Here is a 25,696-nt window from a genome sequence, read left to right on the forward strand (position 1 = left end):
GTACAGGCAAATGCACGGCGTAGAGCAGACTTTTTGCGTCATCTAGCTAGGGCTCCGCCATTTTTAAATTTAGCTAGGACTAACACTGAGTTTACTGTGGTGTGTAAACATTGGGCAGCTATTAAATTTAATAATGAAAATCATTTTAAGTGTTGTTATAATGGCAAAGTGGCCCTGCCTGCTACAATATCCTGCTGAAATACGTGAATTGTTAAGGAACAACTCTGCCCAGGCTAAACAGTTTCGTAAGTATATCAGAGTATACAATAATGCATTTAGTTTTGCTTCTTTGTCAGCAAACATTCGACCACCGCCAGGTCATAGACCACCCTGCTTTAGAATATGTGGTCAATTATTTCATAGGTATGGTGCTTTATTACCTGCTCGAAATGAAATACTTGCATAATTGCAGCTACCTTAAACATACGCATTGAGAATCCAACACATGCTCATTGTAATCGTGAAACAATGCAGATAATTCAAGATGTTCTTAACATGGATTCTCCATATGCTGCAGTTTATAGATATATGGCGGAAGGAGAACGTAAAGAAACAGCTAGAGCAGTAGCTGAAAACAGACAGCCTTTTGTTGTATGGTAATGCGCAAGGGTAATGATCGCAGAAGGTAAAATGCACTCTTGCATCAGGAAGTTGCTGCCATCTTTGTTGGTAATGTTGAAGCACCTCCTGCTGCAAAAGATATTGTTGTTTATCCACGTAATCAACCTTTGCGGCAAATTTCTTATATATCATGCAATATTGATCCTATGATGTATCCCATTTTATTTTCACGTGGTGAGCCTGGTTAGGACCCAAACATGGCCCATGTTAGGGAGTACGCAACTGCAGTTAGAAATAGGGTAACCCAGTTGGAATGCTATATTTACCACATTGCTATTAGGCAAGAATTTTCTGCCCTTCATCTAGCAGGCAAATTGTTTTAGCAATTTTTAGTAGATGCATATGTTAAAGCCAAAGGCCAACGGCTTGCATTTATTCGGCGAAATCAAAATCAGCTTCGAGCAGAGTCCTACCAAGGACTTTTGGATCACCTCCAAAATGCTACAGATCAACGTAACTTACATGCAATCCAAAATGGCCAGAAATTGTTACTAATTTGTTACCTGGTCAATCTGCTTCTGATAGACCAGATTTTGTTGCAAGGGTCTTTAAATTAAAATTACTCGCCTTGAAAAAATATTTAAAAGACGGTGTATTAGGTGTTTTATGTGCACATGTAGATGTTATTGAATTTCAGAAAAGAGGTTTACGGCATATTCATATGCTTTTACATTTACACAATGAGTTTAAATTACGAAATGCCGATGATATAGACCCATTAATTTGAGCACAGATTCCGGATCAAAACCAAGATCCTAAACTGTATGATATAATAAAATCATATATAATCCATGGGCCATGTGGTCAACTTAATAATACATCTCCGTGCATGAAAGAGGTGAGTGTACTAAGCATTTTCCTAAGCAATTTAATGATGGAACCGATATCAATGTAGATGGTTATCCCATGTACCATCGCCCTGATATTGAAAGAACGGTAAGAATTCGAAACTTGGATGTTGATAACAGGTGGGTTGTGCCTTATGACCCTTTCCTATGTAAAAAATATATGACACATATCAATTTGGAAGCATGTGTCAATTAAAAGTGTTAAGTATTTGTATAAACATATTTACAAAAGTTATGATACTGCACATATAGAAATGAGCATGATGAAGTAACAACATTCTTAGATGCTAGATATGTATCTGCACATGAAACAACTTGGCGTCTCTATGAATTTCCAATACATACTCAAAGTCATTCTATCATAAGACTTCCTGTTCGTCTTCCAAATCACCAATAAGTGTTTTTCAGGGAAGGCAACAATGCTGTTGCTGCTGACAGGGCTAAAAACTCTAGGACAATGTTTAACAGCCTGGTTTCAATTAAATCAGGAGGACCAGCATAGACAACGATTTTTGTACACTGAAATACCTTACCAATCTGTTTTTCGGAATACACAACAACAAAAACGTTGGGTAGTTGGGCAACGTGGTGCTGAAAAGATAATAAGTAGAATGTATAATGCCAGTATCAACGAAGATGAAAGGTATTTTTTGCGCGTCCTTTTATTGCATGTCCCTGGTGCTACGTCTTTTGACGAGTTAAAACATTTTAAAGAAAAATTTTATGCTTCTTTTAGGGATGCATGCTTAGCACGAGGATTGTTAGCTGATGACAATCTTTGGATTCGCACCATGAATGAGTTGGTGGAATATGCTTTTCCATCTAAAATAAGAAAAGCTTTTTCTTTTATATTGATTCACGGTGAACCGAACAACCGACATGAATTGTGGAAAACATTCCGTGCTGCAATGATGGAGAATTACTTACGTCACCACCCTTACGTCACCAGTACAGGCAGAACAAATGGTGCTAGGTAAAATTAAAGGTTTTATCTAGCAATTTGGTAAGCGTCTTACTGATTATAGTCTTCCTGATTTGCCAAATGCTAAAGAAATGAGGCAGGATGCTCTAAATATCAGGCCTTTGATTAATGCTGAGCAACTCCATGTAGCTGATTCTATTCTAAATGCCGTCACCAATAATACATTAACGTTGCCAATACTTTCTTCCTAGATGGACCAGGTGACACAGGTGAAACTTTTACATATAATTACATTATTAGGGAAGTTATTGCGAGAAATCTGTGTGTTGCTACTTGTGCCTGGACAAGTATCGCTGCTGCATTATTGCAGAATGGTAAGAGAGTGGACAGCACTCTTTTTTTCAAGTTACCTGTCCCTGTTTTAGACGACTGTACATGTAGTATAAAACCCAATAGTCGCCATGCAGCATTTTTAAAAAGACAAGACATCATTATAGTTGATGAAGCCAGCATGATACCTAGATATGCTTTGGAAGCTATTGACAGAATGTTAGAGATATATGTAATAGTGAAATTATCTTTGCAGGTAAAGTTATTCTTTTGGGAGAAGATTTCCGTCAAGTACTCCCTGTCGTCAGAAGAGCTGGACCTGCACAAATTGTAGAAGTTTGTTTAAGAAGCTCGGAACTCTGGTCCTTGTCTCGAATTTTCCACATCCACACGAACATGAGAATAGGAGGAGAGCAAGTCTTTGCTGAATTTCTTTTAAACCTTGGTAGTGGTCAGGTGCCACAAAAAAACAGATGATCCAAATCAAGGTTGTATTGAAATTCCCCATAAATATGTTCTGCAACCTAATGAAAATATTGTTAATTCTATCTTTAGTAAATTAGATGTTGTGTCATCTTAACTCCAACAAACGAAAAAGCGTTGAAAATAAATGAACAAATTTTGAATCAGATTCCTGGCGATACCCGTACATGTTACAGTATTGACTCTTTTGTTTTGGATGATCAAGAAGAAATTGATTTATATCCTATGAAGTTTATTATTTCCTTAATTCCAAGTGGTATGCCACCACACCAATTAAATTTCATGTCGCTTATGAGTCTCCGTTCTGATATGTCTATCGTTATCAAACCAGCTAATAAAGGATCTGGGGTAGTCGTGTGGGATAGGGAAGATTATCTTAAGGAGGCGGGGAGGCAATTATCCAATGAGAACGTGTACAAAAAGTGTAGCCAAGATCCTTTACCAGGCCTGCGGAAACTGATTTCTAATGCACTTTGATAATAAATTGATAATAATACACCTCAGTATCTTATGGTCAATGAACCCCGGTTAGGTAGGTTTTATTTATTACCAAAAATACACAAACTTATCTTCTGTCCCAGGTCAGGCCAGTTATCTCAAACTGTGAATATTTGACAGAGAGAAGTTCTTCTTTTCTTGACTTTCACCTACAGCCTCTTTCTAGGAAAATTAAATCTTACATCTAAAATACGAATACCTTTTTATGTAAATTGAGAGAGTTGCCACCTCTGGCTCACAATGACAATTTCTGTACTATTGATGTTGTGGGACTTAATCCCAGTAGGGATCCCAGTAGGGATACATGAGGACAGTTTAAAGGCCATAAGGAAGGCATTATACGGTAGAGATGAGAAATCTGTCAGTACTGACTCTTTAGTTAATCTAGCTGATATTGTTTTATAAAAAAAATTTTTTGAACACAATAATAAGACATTTAGACAAAAAGAAGGAACAGCTACTGGCACTAAATTTGCTCCTCCATATGCTATTCTTTTTATGGGAAATTTAGAAGAAGAAGTTTTAAAAAATTACCATCTTAAGCCGTGGGTTTGGTGGAGTTATATTGATAATATCTTTTTAATCTGGGAACATGGCGAAGAGCAACTGGAGGAGTTTATTCAATATCTCAATAGCTTACACCCTACAATTAAACTCACCCATAAATTTTCCAGGGATTCGATACAGTTTTTAGATGTTTTAGTTATTGGAGATAAACAAAACCTCCAAACTGATGGGAACACCTTACAGTCAGGCTCTTAGGTTAAGGCGAATTTGTTCCACGGATGAGTTTTTTAAAAATCGTGTTTTCAGCTTCTTTATTGTAGAGGGTATGAAAAGAAACTTGTAGATTCGCAAGTTAGTAGAGCGTTTACATTATGTCGAAACGACAGACAGGGGTTTAGGGAAGGAGGTTTTCTACACTAATTTTCATCCTGCTTTAAGTAAGAATATTTATAACATCTTCAGGAAGACCCACGTTATTTTAGAATATGACGAGGAACACAAACTCTGTTGCCCCCTCCCCCCTAATTTCGTTTCGTCGGGCAAAGACTTTAAAGGAAATTTTAGTAAGATCTAAGCTACCGAGTGGGGGAGAAATAGGTTTTTGCCAAAGCTGCAAGAAGACTAGGTGCCAAGTTTGCAGTGTTTTAATTAAGAGTGGAAATTTTTCTAATTCAGATAACAGTAGGGATTTTAATATCCGTCGGGGTCATTTCAATTGTGGCTCAAACTTGGTTATTTACAGCCTTGTCTGCAAAACATGTAAAATGCAATATGTAGGCAGTACAAAAACAGCGTTTAGACTTAGGTTTAATAATTATAAGAATCACTTTAAATCTTTCTGTGCGCGGCATGATGCTGGTACACTTCATGAAGGAAAAGACAAACAAATGATCGAAACGTTGTTATAAATACTTGCTTTTTTGACTCCATATATATAAAACCGAAGTATATCACTGTCTTGTCGCCATACGTTACGCTAGCTTTATAAACGATACTGTTACTAAGCAGTTGCCACTTAATGGGCAATTGCTTTTGTTTCGACAATTACAAGGTTGCTGTGTAGGAGTTTCTTTGTTTAAAACTTTCCTATTGTGTCGTTTTATAATGCTTTGCATGTTCGTCTGTCAAGCAAGTTTTCCATCTTGTCGTATAACGTAATAATTGCCATTTTGAATTTTTAAACACGCCGGCAGACAAAATTTGTATTTCGAACCGAGAACTTTAAGGAACGAATAAGCTCCTTTGCACATATGTAAAGAGTGCAATGAACTTGATATAAAAAAATGATGGTTAAACATTCTCGCCATTTGCAAGCAAATACTCGATGTACTTTGCGGAACAGATGGAACAGATATAGACATTTGTGACAGCTGAAAATACGGACGCCTTAACAGGGACGGCGCGTACCGAGGTAAAAAAGTATACAGTGAGGGATATGACCTGTGACGCTGATTTCACAACGTGTTCGTTCACAGCATATTCGTTCGCAACATTTCCGTTCAAAACATGTTCCTCCACAACATAATATGTTCGGTCACAGAGGATTCGAGACTTAGAATTTTTGGCTATTGGGTTAAATCCAACCTCTTAAGCTGCGCTAATTGTTGCTAATGTGAGTATAGCCCCTTTTTTCTAAATTTTAGTACTTTGTTGCACCTGACGTGGGTTTATCCGCAATTATTGTGTCGTTTTATAATGCTTTGCATGTTCGGCATACAAGAATAGCTAAGTTATAACGTTTTTTTGTTACGGATCTTGTAGCACTTGTGTGTTTCTTTGAAGTGTTTTTTAACGATTTTTAAAAACTCCTTGCCAACATATGTTTTTACGTTCATGCTATAGGGTGGATTGAACCAGATGACTTTCCTATTCCTGTTACGTCGTTCTGTCTGTTCGTTGTTGTGCATCACTGTGTGTTTAAAACCGCTAGCAGAAAGTGCATCTTCATATTGCAGTTTCACATTATTACAGGTTGTTTCGTCACAAGATGTTTCACGGATTCGCGTTGTAATCATTTCCGGAATCGCTCGAAGAATTGAACTTGGGTGGTTTGACTTTATGTTGACATATAAAGGGTTGTTTCCAGGTTTATATACAGGTATATACTAAAAATATTTTATTCTTTACGAAGCCTTTCGTTACATAGTAACATTTTGAGGAATAGAATATGAAAATGTGCTCAACTTTTAGCAATTCGTACTGGTATACTATTTTTAATTCTTTTTTGTGTAGCTAAGTATTGCACATTCAAGCAACTTGTACGCGAGGGCAAAGTGGTGCCCTGGCCACACGAATTTCGATATAGAAAGAACAGGCTACGGACTATATTATGTTAAAACATATAAATAAATAAATAAATAAGAAAAAGTAGAATAAAAAGTTGTAAACCTTACCAAAATGTTTAGGGCTAGTTGCACCTAAAATGAAATAAAATCATTAGCACCGTGAACAAGAACATGAAAAGTCATCGATGTGCCTTACATTGATTTTATAGTTCTCTTATCTTTTTTCCGTCAAAGCATTAGTTCACCTTCAATGAGTTTTAATTAGTGAAGCCATTACGCACTGACATTGAAGGTGGGATAACTTGGAAACAATTAGAAAAAACTGACGTTATCTCGTGCACTTGTAACTCAGGACCACTTGGGAACAAAAGGCGACTAATTACTTACAGTTAGGTCAATTCACCCGATTTGTAACACACGGGTTAAGGATGTCATCAAATAAGATGATCATTTAGACATAATTTCCTTTGAAACTGTTCATGAAAAGCACACGTTCTTATATATTTTCTTGATCAGCGTGTCAAGCTCTACACAATAGCACCCTATATTTTTTTAAAGCTTCATTGCTAGTGAGCCACAAAAGAAAGTGACCCAGCAAGTTTTTACAGCATTTACCACTGCACTTTCGCCACTTTATCAACTCACAGTTCTTTCTTGTGTAGTTTAGTTTTACAGTCTTTGTCAAAAACACGTAATGTTATGCTGCTACAGCTTTTAAAAACCCGTCACGAAGTTTAAATAATAAAATTAACCCTATTGTATCTTGTTGATACGTAATTTATTTCTAATTTAACTTTACCCTTTGATAAAATTATTCAGCTTGAAGTACTCGTGTCTTTTGGATTTTATTTATTACTTTTGCGAATTAAACTGGCTATGTACATACTAAATTTGATTTCTCAACAGCCAAAAGCAAATAATAATATAAAACAGGTATATAATAAAAATATTTTATTTTTTACGAAGCTTTTCTTTACATAGTAACATTTTGAGGTTAGAATATGATACTTAATTTTCTTCGCAAGAAATCAAATTTTTATGGAAAATCTGTCCAACTTTTAGCAATTCGTACCGGTATATTATTTCTAATTGCTTCGAGCTGTTTTACCATTTTATTTTTAATTTCGAAGACGGAAATTAAGAGTTTAGGTAATTCTACAAACACGAATTTTGACTTACAATGCTATTTTAAGGGCTGGGTCAACCTGTTAGTCACCCTAGAAATTATATGCCTAATTTACTTTAGCATAATTATTTTAGTGTTTTTGTGTAGATTAGAAACAAATTAAAAGCTATGAATTGATAATAAAATAGTGTTTGCAGTTATGATAAAAGTTGTCTGATGATTCTACAGAGAGTGTGTATGAAAATATAAAAAATTCCTTTTTACCAGCATTTAAAAATGTACTAACAATTAAACACGACTAGTAAACAGTGGCATAACAAAACAACAAGGTAATTCAAACTGTATCAATAGGCACACATAAAATAAATTTATCACAACGTAAAAGTTCTAAAAAATATTTTAACAATAAGCAGGCAGAGATCTCCATCTCTGGCAGTAGTCTGACACGTGCTAACGGGGCTCAACACTGAGCCTGAAACAGATTATTGCTGCTGTGGACCAGCCTTTTTCATATCAACACTCACTCACAAAAATATTGAGACAATGGCTCTTTTTTTTTGTAAAAGGTGGCAAATAGCATCAACTCGCGTATTCTGAAAAATGTATAAAAACAATTACATATTTTGGAGATTTTTTCATGGCATAAAAAATACCATCTTGTAGGTTTAATAAAACGACTTTTTCCTCCATTTCTACACTCCCTCAAAAAAGTATTGAGTCAATAGCTCTTTTTCGGCCATTTTGAAAAGTTGACAAACAGTATCAACTCGCGAATTTTGAAAAATTTATAAAAAACATTACATATAATGTAATGGGTTTGAAGCAAAATAAAGAAGTACTAAAAAGCCAAAGCCTTTTTTATTCTGAAGAACGGGTGTTGTTCTTTATAAAAAATATTGTGTAAATATAATCCACCAGCTCTGTTGCAAGATAAACATGTGCTCAATTTGTTCTCACTTAGAGCGCAATAGCAAAATGTGCCATCGTAAAAAAATTTACAAGGAATCAATATTCCAATTTTAAATTCATTAGAATTGAAGGGGGGATTCATTTTCCAGGTTATTCAGTAGATTTTACGAGAAGTGGCCACCCTGTTCTATTGAACATCGTTTGTAATCTATGGTATATATTACAAGGTTGCTGTGTAGGAGTTTCTTTGTTTAAAACTTTCCTATTGTGTCGTTTTATAATGCTTTGCATGTTCGTCTGTCAAGCAAGTTTTCCATCTTGTCGTATAACGTAATAATTGCCATTTTGAATTTTTAAACACGGCGGCAGACAAAATTTGTATTTCGAACCGAGAACTTTAAGGAACGAATAAACTCCTTTGCACATATGTAAAGAGTGCAATGAACTTGATATAAAAAAATGATGGTTAAACATTCTCGCCATTTGCAAGCAAATACTCGATGTACTTTGCGGAACAGATGGAACAGATATAGACATTTGTGACAGCTGAAAATACGGACGCCTTAACAGGGACGGCGCGTACCGAGGTAAAAAAGTATACAGTGAGGGATATGACCTGTGACGCTGATTTCACAACGTGTTCGTTCACAGCATATTCGTTCGCAACATTTCCGTTCAAAACATGTTCCTCCACAACATAATATGTTCGGTCACAGAGGATTCGAGACTTAGAATTTTTGGCTATTGGGTTAAATCCAACCTCTTAAGCTGCGCTAATTGTTGCTAATGTGAGTATAGCTCCTTTTTTCTAAATTTTAGTACTTTGTTGCACCTGACGTGGGTTTATCCGCAATTATTGTGTCGTTTTATAATGCTTTGCATGTTCGGCATACAAGAATAGCTAAGTTATAACGTTTTTTTGTTACGGATCTTGTAGCACTTGTGTGTTTCTTTGAAGTGTTTTTTAACGATTTTTAAAAACTCCTTGCCAACATATGTTTTTACGTTCATGCTATAGGGTGGATTGAACCAGATGACTTTCCTATTCCTGTTACGTCGTTCTGTCTGTTCGTTGTTGTGCATCACTGTGTGTTTAAAACCGCTAGCAGAAAGTGCATCTTCATATTGCAGTTTCACATTATTACAGGTTGTTTCGTCACAAGATGTTTCACGGATTCGCGTTGTAATCATTTCCGGAATCGCTCGAAGAATTGAACTTGGGTGGTTTGACTTTATGTTGACATATAAAGGGTTGTTTCCAGGTTTATATACAGGTATATACTAAAAATATTTTATTCTTTACGAAGCCTTTCGTTACATAGTAACATTTTGAGGAATAGAATATGAAAATGTGCTCAACTTTTAGCAATTCGTACTGGTATACTATTTTTAATTCTTTTTTGTGTAGCTAAGTATTGCACATTCAAGCAACTTGTACGCGAGGGCAAAGTGGTGCCCTGGCCACACGAATTTCGATATAGAAAGAACAGGCTACGGACTATATTATGTTAAAACATATAAATAAATAAATAAATAAGAAAAAGTAGAATAAAAAGTTGTAAACCTTACCAAAATGTTTAGGGCTAGTTGCACCTAAAATGAAATAAAATCATTAGCACCGTGAACAAGAACATGAAAAGTCATCGATGTGCCTTACATTGATTTTATAGTTCTCTTATCTTTTTTCCGTCAAAGCATTAGTTCACCTTCAATGAGTTTTAATTAGTGAAGCCATTACGCACTGACATTGAAGGTGGGATAACTTGGAAACAATTAGAAAAAACTGACGTTATCTCGTGCACTGGTAACTCAGGACCACTTGGGAACAAAAGGCGACTAATTACTTACAGTTAGGTCAATTCACCCGATTTGTAACACACGGGTTAAGGATGTCATCAAATAAGATGATCATTTAGACATAATTTCCTTTGAAACTGTTCATGAAAAGCACACGTTCTTATATATTTTCTTGATCAGCGTGTCAAGCTCTACACAATAGCACCCTATATTTTTTTAAAGCTTCATTGCTAGTGAGCCACAAAAGAAAGTGACCCAGCAAGTTTTTACAGCATTTACCACTGCACTTTCGCCACTTTATCAACTCACAGTTCTTTCTTGTGTAGTTTAGTTTTACAGTCTTTGTCAAAAACACGTAATGTTATGCTGCTACAGCTTTTAAAAACCCGTCACGAAGTTTAAATAATAAAATTAACCCTATTGTATCTTGTTGATACGTAATTTATTTCTAATTTAACTTTACCCTTTGATAAAATTATTCAGCTTGAAGTACTCGTGTCTTTTGGATTTTATTTATTACTTTTGCGAATTAAACTGGCTATGTACATACTAAATTTGATTTCTCAACAGCCAAAAGCAAATAATAATATAAAACAGGTATATAATAAAAATATTTTATTTTTTACGAAGCTTTTCTTTACATAGTAACATTTTGAGGTTAGAATATGATACTTAATTTTCTTCGCAAGAAATCAAATTTTTATGGAAAATCTGTCCAACTTTTAGCAATTCGTACCGGTATATTATTTCTAATTGCTTCGAGCTGTTTTACCATTTTATTTTTAATTTCGAAGACGGAAATTAAGAGTTTAGGTAATTCTACAAACACGAATTTTGACTTACAATGCTATTTTAAGGGCTGGGTCAACCTGTTAGTCACCCTAGAAATTATATGCCTAATTTACTTTAGCATAATTATTTTAGTGTTTTTGTGTAGATTAGAAACAAATTAAAAGCTATGAATTGATAATAAAATAGTGTTTGCAGTTATGATAAAAGTTGTCTGATGATTCTACAGAGAGTGTGTATGAAAATATAAAAAATTCCTTTTTACCAGCATTTAAAAATGTACTAACAATTAAACACGACTAGTAAACAGTGGCATAACAAAACAACAAGGTAATTCAAACTGTATCAATAGGCACACATAAAATAAATTTATCACAACGTAAAAGTTCTAAAAAATATTTTAACAATAAGCAGGCAGAGATCTCCATCTCTGGCAGTAGTCTGACACGTGCTAACGGGGCTCAACACTGAGCCTGAAACAGATTATTGCTGCTGTGGACCAGCCTTTTTCATATCAACACTCACTCACAAAAATATTGAGACAATGGCTCTTTTTTTTTGTAAAAGGTGGCAAATAGCATCAACTCGCGTATTCTGAAAAATGTATAAAAACAATTACATATTTTGGAGATTTTTTCATGGCATAAAAAATACCATCTTGTAGGTTTAATAAAACGACTTTTTCCTCCATTTCTACACTCCCTCAAAAAAGTATTGAGTCAATAGCTCTTTTTCGGCCATTTTGAAAAGTTGACAAACAGTATCAACTCGCGAATTTTGAAAAATTTATAAAAAACATTACATATAATGTAATGGGTTTGAAGCAAAATAAAGAAGTACTAAAAAGCCAAAGCCTTTTTTATTCTGAAGAACGGGTGTTGTTCTTTATAAAAAATATTGTGTAAATATAATCCACCAGCTCTGTTGCAAGATAAACATGTGCTCAATTTGTTCTCACTTAGAGCGCAATAGCAAAATGTGCCATCGTAAAAAAATTTACAAGGAATCAATATTCCAATTTTAAATTCATTAGAATTGAAGGGGGGATTCATTTTCCAGGTTATTCAGTAGATTTTACGAGAAGTGGCCACCCTGTTCTATTGAACATCGTTTGTAATCTATGGTATATATTACAAGGTTGCTGTGTAGGAGTTTCTTTGTTTAAAACTTTCCTATTGTGTCGTTTTATAATGCTTTGCATGTTCGTCTGTCAAGCAAGTTTTCCATCTTGTCGTATAACGTAATAATTGCCATTTTGAATTTTTAAACACGCCGGCAGACAAAATTTGTATTTCGAACCGAGAACTTTAAGGAACGAATAAGCTCCTTTGCACATATGTAAAGAGTGCAATGAACTTGATATAAAAAAATGATGGTTAAACATTCTCGCCATTTGCAAGCAAATACTCGATGTACTTTGCGGAACAGATGGAACAGATATAGACATTTGTGACAGCTGAAAATACGGACGCCTTAACAGGGACGGCGCGTACCGAGGTAAAAAAGTATACAGTGAGGGATATGACCTGTGACGCTGATTTCACAACGTGTTCGTTCACAGCATATTCGTTCGCAACATTTCCGTTCAAAACATGTTCCTCCACAACATATTATGTTCGGTCACAGAGGATTCGAGACTTAGAATTTTTGGCTATTGGGTTAAATCCAACCTCTTAAGCTGCGCTAATTGTTGCTAATGTGAGTATAGCCCCTTTTTTCTAAATTTTAGTACTTTGTTGCACCTGACGTGGGTTTATCCGCAATTATTGTGTCGTTTTATAATGCTTTGCATGTTCGGCATACAAGAATAGCTAAGTTATAACGTTTTTTTGTTACGGATCTTGTAGCACTTGTGTGTTTCTTTGAAGTGTTTTTTAACGATTTTTAAAAACTCCTTGCCAACATATGTTTTTACGTTCATGCTATAGGGTGGATTGAACCAGATGACTTTCCTATTCCTGTTACGTCGTTCTGTCTGTTCGTTGTTGTGCATCACTGTGTGTTTAAAACCGCTAGCAGAAAGTGCATCTTCATATTGCAGTTTCACATTATTACAGGTTGTTTCGTCACAAGATGTTTCACGGATTCGCGTTGTAATCATTTCCGGAATCGCTCGAAGAATTGAACTTGGGTGGTTTGACTTTATGTTGACATATAAAGGGTTGTTTCCAGGTTTATATACAGGTATATACTAAAAATATTTTATTCTTTACGAAGCCTTTCGTTACATAGTAACATTTTGAGGAATAGAATATGAAAATGTGCTCAACTTTTAGCAATTCGTACTGGTATACTATTTTTAATTCTTTTTTGTGTAGCTAAGTATTGCACATTCAAGCAACTTGTACGCGAGGGCAAAGTGGTGCCCTGGCCACACGAATTTCGATATAGAAAGAACAGGCTACGGACTATATTATGTTAAAACATATAAATAAATAAATAAATAAGAAAAAGTAGAATAAAAAGTTGTAAACCTTACCAAAATGTTTAGGGCTAGTTGCACCTAAAATGAAATAAAATCATTAGCACCGTGAACAAGAACATGAAAAGTCATCGATGTGCCTTACATTGATTTTATAGTTCTCTTATCTTTTTTCCGTCAAAGCATTAGTTCACCTTCAATGAGTTTTAATTAGTGAAGCCATTACGCACTGACATTGAAGGTGGGATAACTTGGAAACAATTAGAAAAAACTGACGTTATCTCGTGCACTGGTAACTCAGGACCACTTGGGAACAAAAGGCGACTAATTACTTACAGTTAGGTCAATTCACCCGATTTGTAACACACGGGTTAAGGATGTCATCAAATAAGATGATCATTTAGACATAATTTCCTTTGAAACTGTTCATGAAAAGCACACGTTCTTATATATTTTCTTGATCAGCGTGTCAAGCTCTACACAATAGCACCCTATATTTTTTTAAAGCTTCATTGCTAGTGAGCCACAAAAGAAAGTGACCCAGCAAGGTGTTTACAGCATTTACCACTGCACTTTCGCCACTTTATCAACTCACAGTTCTTTCTTGTGTAGTTTAGTTTTACAGTCTTTGTCAAAAACACGTAATGTTATGCTGCTACAGCTTTTAAAAACCCGTCACGAAGTTTAAATAATAAAATTAACCCTATTGTATCTTGTTGATACGTAATTTATTTCTAATTTAACTTTACCCTTTGATAAAATTATTCAGCTTGAAGTACTCGTGTCTTTTGGATTTTATTTATTACTTTTGCGAATTAAACTGGCTATGTACATACTAAATTTGATTTCTCAACAAGCAAAAGCAAATAATAATATAAAACAGGTATATAATAAAAATATTTTATTTTTTACGAAGCTTTTCTTTACATAGTAACATTTTGAGGTTAGAATATGATACTTAATTTTCTTCGCAAGAAATCAAATTTTTATGGAAAATCTGTCCAACTTTTAGCAATTCGTACCGGTATATTATTTCTAATTGCTTCGAGCTGTTTTACCATTTTATTTTTAATTTCGAAGACGGAAATTAAGAGTTTAGGTATTTCTACAAACACGAATTTTGACTTACAATGCTATTTTAAGGGCTGGGTCAACCTGTTAGTCACCCTAGAAATTATATGCCTAATTTACTTTAGCATAATTATTTTAGTGTTTTTGTGTAGATTAGAAACAAATTAAAAGCGATGAATTAATAATAAAATAGTGTTTGCAGTTATGATAAAAGTTGTCTGATGATTCTACAGAGAGTGTGTATGAAAATATAAAAAATTCCTTTTTACCAGCATTTAAAAATGTACTAACAATTAAACACGACTAGTAAACAGTGGCATAACAAAACAACAAGGTAATTCAAACTGTATCAACAGGCACACATAAAATAAATTTATCACAACGTAAAAGTTCTAAAAAATATTTTAACAATAAGCAAGCAATGATCTCCATCTCTGGCAGTAGTCTGACACGTGCTAACGGGGCTCAACACTGAGCCTGAAACAGATTATTGCTGCTGTGGACCAGCCTTTTTCATATCAACACTCACTCACAAAAATATTGAGACAATGGCTCTTTTTTTTTGTAAAAGGTGGCAAATAGCATCAACTCGCGTATTCTGAAAAATGTATAAAAACAATTACATATTTTGGAGATTTTTTCATGGCATAAAAAATACCATCTTGTAGTTTTAATAAAACGACGTTTTTCTCCATTTCTACACTCCCTCAAAAAAGTATTGAGTCAATAGCTCTTTTTCGGCCATTTTGAAAAGTTGACAAACAGTATCAACTCGCGAATTTTGAAAAATTTATAAAAAACATTACATATAATGTAATGGGTTTGAAGCAAAATAAAGAAGTACTAAAAAGCCAAAGCCTTTTTTATTCTGAAGAACGGGTGTTGTTCTTTATAAAAAATATTGTGTAAATATAATCCACCAGCTCTGTTGCAAGATAAACATGTGCTCAATTTGTTCTCACTTAGAGCGCAATAGCAAAATGTGCCATCGTAAAAAAATTTACAAGGAATCAATATTCCAATTTTAAATTCATTAGAATTGAAGGAGGGATTCATTTTCCAGGTTATTCAGTAGATTTTACGAGAAGTGGCCACCCTGTTCTATTGAACATCGTTTGTAATCTATGGTATATATTACAAGGTTGCTGTGTAGGAGTTTCTTTGTTTAAAACTTTCCTATTGTGTCGTTTTATAATGCTTTGCATGTTCGTCTGTCAAGCAAGTTTTCCATCTTGTCGTATAACGTAATAATTGCCATTTTGAATTTTGAAACACGCCGGCAGACAAAATTTGTATTTCGAACCGAGAACTTTAAGGAACGAATAAGCTCCTTTGCACATATGTAAAGAGTGCAATGAACTTGATATAAAAAAATGATGGTTAAACATTCTCGCCATTTGCAAGCAAATACTCGATGTACTTTGCGGAACAGATGGAACAGATATAGACATTTGTGACAGCTGAAAATACGGACGCCTTAACAGGGACGACGCGTACCGAGGTAAAAAAGTATACAGTGAGGGATATGACCTGTGACGCTGATTTCACAACGTGTTCGTTCACAGCATATTCGTTCGCAACATTTCCGTTCAAAACATGTTCCTCCACAACATATTATGTTCGGTCACAGAGGATTCGAGACTTAGAATTTTTGGCTATTGGGTTAAATCCAACCTCTTAAGCTGCGCTAATTGTTGCTAATGTGAGTATAGCCCCTTTTTTCTAAATTTTAGTACTTTGTTGCACCTGACGTGGGTTTATCCGCAATTATTGTGTCGTTTTATAATGCTTTGCATGTTCGGCATACAAGAATAGCTAAGTAATAACGTTTTTTTGTTACGGATCTTGTAGCACTTGTGTGTTTCTTTGAAGTGTTTTTTAACGATTTTTAAAAACTCCTTGCCAACATATGTTTTTACGTTCATGCTATAGGGTGGATTGAACCAGATGACTTTCCTATTCCTGTTACGTCGTTCTGTCTGTTCGTTGTTGTGCATCACTGTGTGTTTAAAACCGCTAGCAGAAAGTGCATCTTCATATTGCAGTTTCACATTATTACAGGTTGTTTCGTCACAAGATGTTTCACGGATTCGCGTTGTAATCATTTCCGGAATCGCTCGAAGAATTGAACTTGGGTGGTTTGACTTTATGTTGACATATAAAGGGTTGTTTCCAGGTTTATATACAGGTATATACTAAAAATATTTTATTCTTTACGAAGCCTTTCGTTACATAGTAACATTTTGAGGAATAGAATATGAAAATGTGCTCAACTTTTAGCAATTCGTACTGGTATACTATTTTTAATTCTTTTTTGTGTAGCTAAGTATTGCACATTCAAGCAACTTGTACGCGAGGGCAAAGTGGTGCCCTGGCCACACGAATTTCGATATAGAAAGAACAGGCTACGGACTATATTATGTTAAAACATATAAATAAATAAATAAATAAGAAAAAGTAGAATAAAAAGTTGTAAACCTTACCAAAATGTTTAGGGCTAGTTGCACCTAAAATGAAATAAAATCATTAGCACCGTGAACAAGAACATGAAAAGTCATCGATGTGCCTTACATTGATTTTATAGTTCTCTTATCTTTTTTCCGTCAAAGCATTAGTTCACCTTCAATGAGTTTTAATTAGTGAAGCCATTATGCAGTGACATTGAAGGTGGGATAACTTGGAAACAATTAGAAAAAACTGACGTTATCTCGTGCACTGGTAACTCAGGACCACTTGGGAACAAAAGGCGACTAATTACTTACAGTTAGGTCAATTCACCCGATTTGTAACACACGGGTTAAGGATGTCATCAAATAAGATGATCATTTAGACATAATTTCCTTTGAAACTGTTCATGAGAAGCACACGTTCTTATATATTTTCTTGATCAGCGTGTCAAGCTCTACACAATAGCACCCTATATTTTTTTAAAGCTTCATTGCTAGTGAGCCACAAAAGAAAGTGACCCAGCAAGTTTTTACAGCATTTACCACTGCACTTTCGCCACTTTATCAACTCACAGTTCTTTCTTGTGTAGTTTAGTTTTACAGTCTTTGTCAAAAACACGTAATGTTATGCTGCTACAGCTTTTAAAAACCCGTCACGAAGTTTAAATAATAAAATTAACCCTATTGTATCTTGTTGATACGTAATTTATTTCTAATTTAACTTTACCCTTTGATAAAATTATTCAGCTTGAAGTACTCGTGTCTTTTGGATTTTATTTATTACTTTTGCGAATTAAACTGGCTATGTACATACTAAATTTGATTTCTCAACAAGCAAAAGCAAATAATAATATAAAACAGGTATATAATAAAAATATTTTATTTTTTACGAAGCTTTTCTTTACATAGTAACATTTTGAGGTTAGAATATGATACTTAATTTTCTTCGCAAGAAATCAAATTTTTATGGAAAATCTGTCCAACTTTTAGCAATTCGTACCGGTATATTATTTCTAATTGCTTCGAGCTGTTTTACCATTTTATTTTTAATTTCGAAGACGGAAATTAAGAGTTTAGGTATTTCTACAAACACGAATTTTGACTTACAATGCTATTTTAAGGGCTGGGTCAACCTGTTAGTCACCCTAGAAATTATATGCCTAATTTACTTTAGCATAATTATTTTAGTGTTTTTGTGTAGATTAGAAACAAATTAAAAGCGATGAATTGATAATAAAATAGTGTTTGCAGTTATGATAAAAGTTGTCTGATGATTCTACAGAGAGTGTGTATGAAAATATAAAAAATTCCTTTTTACCAGCATTTAAAAATGTACTAACAATTAAACACGACTAGTAAACAGTGGCATAACAAAACAACAAGGTAATTCAAACTGTATCAATAGGCACACATAAAATAAATTTATCACAACGTAAAAGTTCTAAAAAATATTTTAACAATAAGCAAGCAATGATCTCCATCTCTGGCAGTAGTCTGACACGTGCTAACGGGGCTCAACACTGAGCCTGAAACAGATTATTGCTGCTGTGGACCAGCCTTTTTCATATCAACACTCACTCACAAAAATATTGAGACAATGGCTCTTTTTTTTTGTAAAAGGTGGCAAATAGCATCAACTCGCGTATTCTGAAAAATGTATAAAAACAATTACATATTTTGGAGATTTTTTCATGGCATAAAAAATACCATCTTGTAGTTTTAATAAAACGACGTTTTTCTCCATTTCTACACTCCCTCAAAAAAGTATTGAGTCAATAGCTCTTTTTCGGCCATTTTGAAAAGTTGACAAACAGTATCAACTCGCGAATTTTGAAAAATTTATAAAAAACATTACATATAATGTAATGGGTTTGAAGCAAAATAAAGAAGTACTAAAAAGCCAAAGCCTTTTTTATTCTGAAGAACGGGTGTTGTTCTTTACAAAAAATATTGTGTAAATATAATCCACCAGCTCTGTTGCAAGATAAACATGTGCTCAATTTGTTCTCACTTAGAGCGCAATAGCAAAATGTGCCATCGTAAAAAAATTTACAAGGAATCAATATTCCAATTTTAAATTCATTAGAATTGAAGGGGGGATTCATTTTCCAGGTTATTCAGTAGATTTTACGAGAAGTGGCCACCCTGTTCTATTGAACATCGTTTGTAATCTATGGTATATATTACAAGGTTGCTGTGTAGGAGTTTCTTTGTTTAAAACTTTCCTATTGTGTCGTTTTATAATGCTTTGCATGTTCGTCTGTCAAGCAAGTTTTCCATCTTGTCGTATAACGTAATAATTGCCATTTTGAATTTTTAAACACGCCGGCAGACAAAATTTGTATTTCGAACCGAGAACTTTAAGGAACGAATAAGCTCCTTTACACATGTGTAAAGAGTGCAATGAACTTGATATAAAAAAATGATGGTTAAACATTCTCGCCATTTGCAAGCAAATACTCGATGTACTTTGCGGAACAGATGGAACAGATATAGACATTTGTGACAGCTGAAAATACGGACGCCTTAACAGGGACGGCGCGTACCGAGGTAAAAAAGTATACAGTGAGGGATATGACCTGTGACGCTGATTTCACAACGTGTTCGTTCACAGCATATTCGTTCGCAACATTTCCGTTCAAAACATGTTCCTCCACAACATATTATGTTCGGTCACAGAGGATTCGAGACTTAGAATTTTTGGCTATTGGGTTAAATCCAACCTCTTAAGCTGCGCTAATTGTTGCTAATGTGAGTATAGCCCCTTTTTTCTAAATTTTAGTACTTTGTTGCACCTGACGTGGGTTTATCCGCAATTATTGTGTCGTTTTATAATGCTTTGCATGTTCGGCATACAAGAATAGCTAAGTTATAACGTTTTTTTGTTACGGATCTTGTAGCACTTGTGTGTTTCTTTGAAGTGTTTTTTAACGATTTTTAAAAACTCCTTGCCAACATATGTTTTTACGTTCATGCTATAGGGTGGATTGAACCAGATGACTTTCCTATTCCTGTTACGTCGTTCTGTCTGTTCGTTGTTGTGCATCACTGTGTGTTTAAAACCGCTAGCAGAAAGTGCATCTTCATATTGCAGTTTCACATTATTACAGGTTGTTTCGTCACAAGATGTTTCACGGATTCGCGTTGTAATCATTTCCGGAATCGCTCGAAGAATTGAACTTGGGTGGTTTGACTTTATGTTGACATATAAAGGGTTGTTTCCAGGTTTATATACAGGTATATACTAAAAATATTTTATTCTTTACGAAGCCTTTCGTTACATAGTAACATTTTGAGGAATAGAATATGAAAATGTGCTCAACTTTTAGCAATTCGTACTGGTATACTATTTTTAATTCTTTTTTGTGTAGCTAAGTATTGCACATTCAAGCAAAAAATACAATCTCTAATTAATAGTACACGCTACTTGTACGCGAGGGCAAAGTGGTGCCCTGGCCACACGAATTTCGATATAGAAAGAACAGGCTACGGACTATATTATGTTAAAACATATAAATAAATAAATAAGAAAAAGTAGAATAAAAAGTTGTAAACCTTACCAAAATGTTTAGGGCTAGTTGCACCTAAAATGAAATAAAATCATTAGCACCGTGAACAAGAACATGAAAAGTCATCGATGTGCCTTACATTGATTTTATAGTTCTCTTATCTTTTTTCTGTCAAAGCATTAGTTCACCTTCAATGAGTTTTAATTAGTGAAGCCATTACGCACTGACATTGAAGGTGGGATAACTTGGAAACAATTAGAAAAAACTGACGTTATCTCGTGCACTGGTAACTCAGGACCACTTGGGAACAAAAGGCGACTAATTACTTACAGTTAGGTCAATTCACCCGATTTGTAACACACGGGTTAAGGATGTCATCAAATAAGATGATCATTTAGACATAATTTCCTTTGAAACTGTTCATGAAAAGCACACGTTCTTATATATTTTCTTGATCAGCGTGTCAAGCTCTACACAATAGCACCCTATATTTTTTTAAAGCTTCATTGCTAGTGAGCCACAAAAGAAAGTGACCCAGCAAGTTTTTACAGCAGTTACCACTGCACTTTCGCCACTTTATCAACTCACAGTTCTTTCTTGTGTAGTTTAGTTTTACAGTCTTTGTCAAAAACACGTAATGTTATGCTGCTACAGCTTTTAAAAACCCGTCACGAAGTTTAAATAATAAAATTAACCCTATTGTATCTTGTTGATACGTAATTTATTTCTAATTTAACTTTACCCTTTGATAAAATTATTCAGCTTGAAGTATTCGTGTGTTTTGGATTTTATTTATTACTTTTGCGAATTAAACTGCCTATGTACATACTAAATTTGATTTCTCAACAGCCAAAAGCAAATAATAATATAAAACAGGTATATAATAAAAATATTTTATTTTTTACGAAGCTTTTCTTTACATAGTAACATTTTGAGGTTAGAATATGATACTTAATTTTCTTCGCAAGAAATCAAATTTTTATGGAAAATCTGTCCAACTTTTAGCAATTCGTACCGGTATATTATTTCTAATTGCTTCGAGCTGTTTTACCATTTTATTTTTAATTTCGAAGACGGAAATTAAGAGTTTAGGTATTTCTACAAACACGAATTTTGACTTACAATGCTATTTTAAGGGCTGGGTCAACCTGTTAGTCACCCTAGAAATTATATGCCTAATTTACTTTAGCATAATTATTTTAGTGTTTTTGTGTAGATTAGAAACAAATTAAAAGCTATGAATTGATAATAAAATAGTGTTTGCAGTTATGATAAAAGTTGTCTGATGATTCTACAGAGAGTGTGTATGAAAATATAAAAAATTCCTTTTTACCAGCATTTAAAAATGTACTAACAATTAAACACGACTAGTAAACAGTGGCATAACAAAACAACAAGGTAATTCAAACTGTATCAATAGGCACACATAAAATAAATTTATCACAACGTAAAAGTTCTAAAAAATATTTTAACAATAAGCAGGCAATGATCTCCATCTCTGGCAGTAGTCTGACACGTGCTAACGGGGCTCAACACTGAGCCTGAAACAGATTATTGCTGCTGTGGACCAGCCTTTTTCATATCAACACTCACTCACAAAAATATTGAGACAATGGCTCTTTTTTTTTGTAAAAGGTGGCAAATAGCATCAACTCGCGTATTCTGAAAAATGTATAAAAACAATTACATATTTTGGAGATTTTTTTCATGGCATAAAAAATACCATCTTGTAGTTTTAATAAAACGACGTTTTTCTCCATTTCTACACTCCCTCAAAAAAGTATCGAGTCAATAGCTCTTTTTCGGCCATTTTGAAAAGTTGACAAACAGTATCAACTCGCGAATTTTGAAAAATTTATAAAAAACATTACATATAATGTAATGGGTTTGAAGCAAAATAAAGAAGTACTAAAAAGCCAAAGCCTTTTTTATTCTGAAGAACGGGTGTTGTTCTTTATAAAAAATATTGTGTAAATATAATCCACCAGCTCTGTTGCAAGATAAACATGTGCTCAATTTGTTCTCACTTAGAGCGCAATAGCAAAATGTGCCATCGTAAAAAAATTTACAAGGAATCAATATTCCAATTTTAAATTCATTAGAATTGAAGGGGGGATTCATTTTCCAGGTTATTCAGTAGATTTTACGAGAAGTGGCCACCCTGTTCTATTGAACATCGTTTGTAATCTATGGTATATATTACAAGGTTGCTGTGTAGGAGTTTCTTTGTTTAAAACTTTCCTATTGTGTCGTTTTATAATGCTTTGCATGTTCGTCTGTCAAGCAAGTTTTCCATCTTGTCGTATAACGTAATAATTGCCATTTTGAATTTTTAAACACGCCGGCAGACAAAATTTGTATTTCGAACGGAGAACTTTAAGGAACGAATAAGCTCCTTTGCACATATGTAAAGAGTGCAATGAACTTGATATAAAAAAATGATGGTTAAACATTCTCGCCATTTGCAAGCAAATACTCGATGTACTTTGCGGAACAGATGGAACAGATATAGACATTTGTGACAGCTGAAAATACGGACGCCTTAACAGGGACGGCGCGTACCGAGGTAAAAAAGTATACAGTGAGGGATATGACCTGTGACGCTGATTTCACAACGTGTTCGTTCACAGCATATTCGTTCGCAACATTTCCGTTCAAAACATGTTCCTCCACAACATATTATGTTCGGTCACAGAGGATTCGAGACTTAGAATTTTTGGCTATTGGGTTAAATCCAACCTCTTAAGCTGCGCTAATTGTTGCTAATGTGAGTATAGCCCCTTTTTTCTAAATTTTAGTACTTTGTTGCACCTGACGTGGGTTTATCCGCAATTATTGTGTCGTTTTATAATGCTTTGCATGTTCGGCATACAAGAATAGCTAAGTTATAACGTTTTTTTGTTACGGATCTTGTAGCACTTGTGTGTTTCTTTGAAGTGTTTTTTAACGATTTTTAAAAACTCCTTGCCAACATATGTTTTTACGTTCATGCTATAGGGTGGATTGAGCCAGATGACTTTCCTATTCCTGTTACGTCGTTCTGTCTGTTCGTTGTTGTGCATCACTGTGTGTTTAAAACCGCTAGCAGAAAGTGCATCTTCATATTGCAGTTTCACATTATTACAGGTTGTTTCGTCACAAGATGTTTCACGGATTCGCGTTGTAATCATTTCCGGAATCGCTCGAAGAATTGAACTTGGGTGGTTTGACTTTATGTTGACATATAAAGGGTTGTTTCCAGGTTTATATACAGGTATATACTAAAAATATTTTATTCTTTACGAAGCCTTTCGTTACATAGTAACATTTTGAGGAATAGAATATGAAAATGTGCTCAACTTTTAGCAATTCGTACTGGTATACTATTTTTAATTCTTTTTTGTGTAGCTAAGTATTGCACATTCAAGCAAAAAATACAATCTCTAATTAATAGTACACGCTACTTGTACGCGAGGGCAAAGTGGTGCCCTGGCCACACGAATTTCGATATAGAAAGAACAGGCTACGGACTATATTATGTTAAAACATATAAATAAATAAATAAGAAAAAGTAGAATAAAAAGTTGTAAACCTTACCAAAATGTCTAGGGCGAGTTGCACCTAAAATGAAATAAAATCATTAGCACCGTGAACAAGAACATGAAAAGTCATCGATGTGCCTTACATTGATTTTATAGTCCTCTTATCTTTTTTCCGTCAAAGCATTAGTTCACCTTCAATGAGTTTTAATTAGTGAAGCCATTACGCACTGACATTGAAGGTGGGATAACTTGGAAACAATTAGAAAAAACTGACGTTATCTCGTGCACTGGTAACTCAGGACCACTTGGGAACAAAAGGCGACTAATTACTTACAGTTAGGTCAATTCACCCGATTTGTAACACACGGGTTAAGGATGTCATCAAATAAGATGATCATTTAGACATAATTTCCTTTGAAACTGTTCATGAAAAGCACACGTTCTTATATATTTTCTTGATCAGCGTGTCAAGCTCTACACAATAGCACCCTATATTTTTTTAAAGCTTCATTGCTAGTGAGCCACAAAAGAAAGTGACCCAGCAAGTTTTTACAGCATTTACCACTGCACTTTAGCCACTTTATCAACTTACAGTTCTTTCTTGTGTAGTTTAGTTTTACAGTCTTTGTCAAAAACACGTAATGTTATGCTGCTACAGCTTTTAAAAACCCGTCACGAAGTTTAAATAATAAAATTAACCCTATTGTATCTTGTTGATACGTAATTTATTTCTAATTTAACTTTACCCTTTGATAAAATTATTCAGCTTGAAGTACTCGTGTCTTTTGGATTTTATTTATTACTTTTGCGAATTAAACTGGCTATGTACATACTAAATTTGATTTCTCAACAGCCAAAAGCAAATAATAATATAAACAGGTATATAATAAAAATATTTTATTTTTTACGAAGCTTTTCTTTACATAGTAACATTTTGAGGTTAGAATATGATACTTAATTTTCTTCGCAAGAAATCAAATTTTTATGGAAAATCTGTCCAACTTTTAGCAATTCGTACCGGTATATTATTTCTAATTGCTTCGAGCTGTTTTACCATTTTATTTTTAATTTCGAAGACGGAAATTAAGAGTTTAGGTATTTCTACAAACACGAATTTTGACTTACAATGCTATTTTAAGGGCTGGGTCAACCTGTTAGTCACCCTAGAAATTATATGCCTAATTTACTTTAGCATAATTATTTTAGTGTTTTTGTGTAGATTAGAAACAAATTAAAAGCGATGAATTGATAATAAAATAGTGTTTGCAGTTATGATAAAAGTTGTCTGATGATTCTACAGAGAGTGTGTATGAAAATATAAAAAATTCCTTTTTACCAGCATTTAAAAATGTACTAACAATTAAACACGACTAGTAAACAGTGGCATAACAAAACAACAAGGTAATTCAAACTGTATCAATAGGCACACATAAAATAAATTTATCACAACGTAAAAGTTCTAAAAAATATTTTAACAATAAGCAAGCAATGATCTCCATCTCTGGCAGTAGTCTGACACGTGCTAACGGGGCTCAACACTGAGCCTGAAACAGATTATTGCTGCTGTGGACCAGCCTTTTTCATATCAACACTCACTCACAAAAATATTGA

General features: G+C 34.2%; 1 protein-coding gene across 27 annotated transcripts in view; it reads right to left on the reverse strand.

Annotated features, from left to right (window-relative positions):
* LOC130622996 (uncharacterized) overlaps nt 1-25,696 on the reverse strand; it is a 61,316-nt gene that overhangs the window by 18,114 nt on the left and 17,506 nt on the right. The window contains exons 6-11 of one of the 27 annotated variants that reach the window (XM_057438469.1): nt 24,141-24,164; nt 20,616-20,639; nt 17,092-17,115; nt 13,595-13,618; nt 10,099-10,122; nt 6,603-6,626 (exon numbers count right to left, since the gene is read on the reverse strand). In XM_057438469.1, the coding sequence (XP_057294452.1) occupies nt 6,603-6,626; nt 10,099-10,122; nt 13,595-13,618; nt 17,092-17,115; nt 20,616-20,639; nt 24,141-24,164 (144 nt within the window). The remainder of the gene's footprint in view (nt 1-6,602; nt 6,627-10,098; nt 10,123-13,594; nt 13,619-17,091; nt 17,116-20,615; nt 20,640-24,140; nt 24,165-25,696) is intronic. The other 26 variants (XM_057438472.1, XM_057438470.1, XM_057438471.1 and 23 more) reach the window with 26 other exon arrangements.

Source organism: Hydractinia symbiolongicarpus, chromosome 13 (assembly GCF_029227915.1).
Source record: "Hydractinia symbiolongicarpus strain clone_291-10 chromosome 13, HSymV2.1, whole genome shotgun sequence".
In the NCBI taxonomy this organism is placed as follows: Eukaryota; Metazoa; Cnidaria; class Hydrozoa; order Anthoathecata; family Hydractiniidae; genus Hydractinia; species Hydractinia symbiolongicarpus.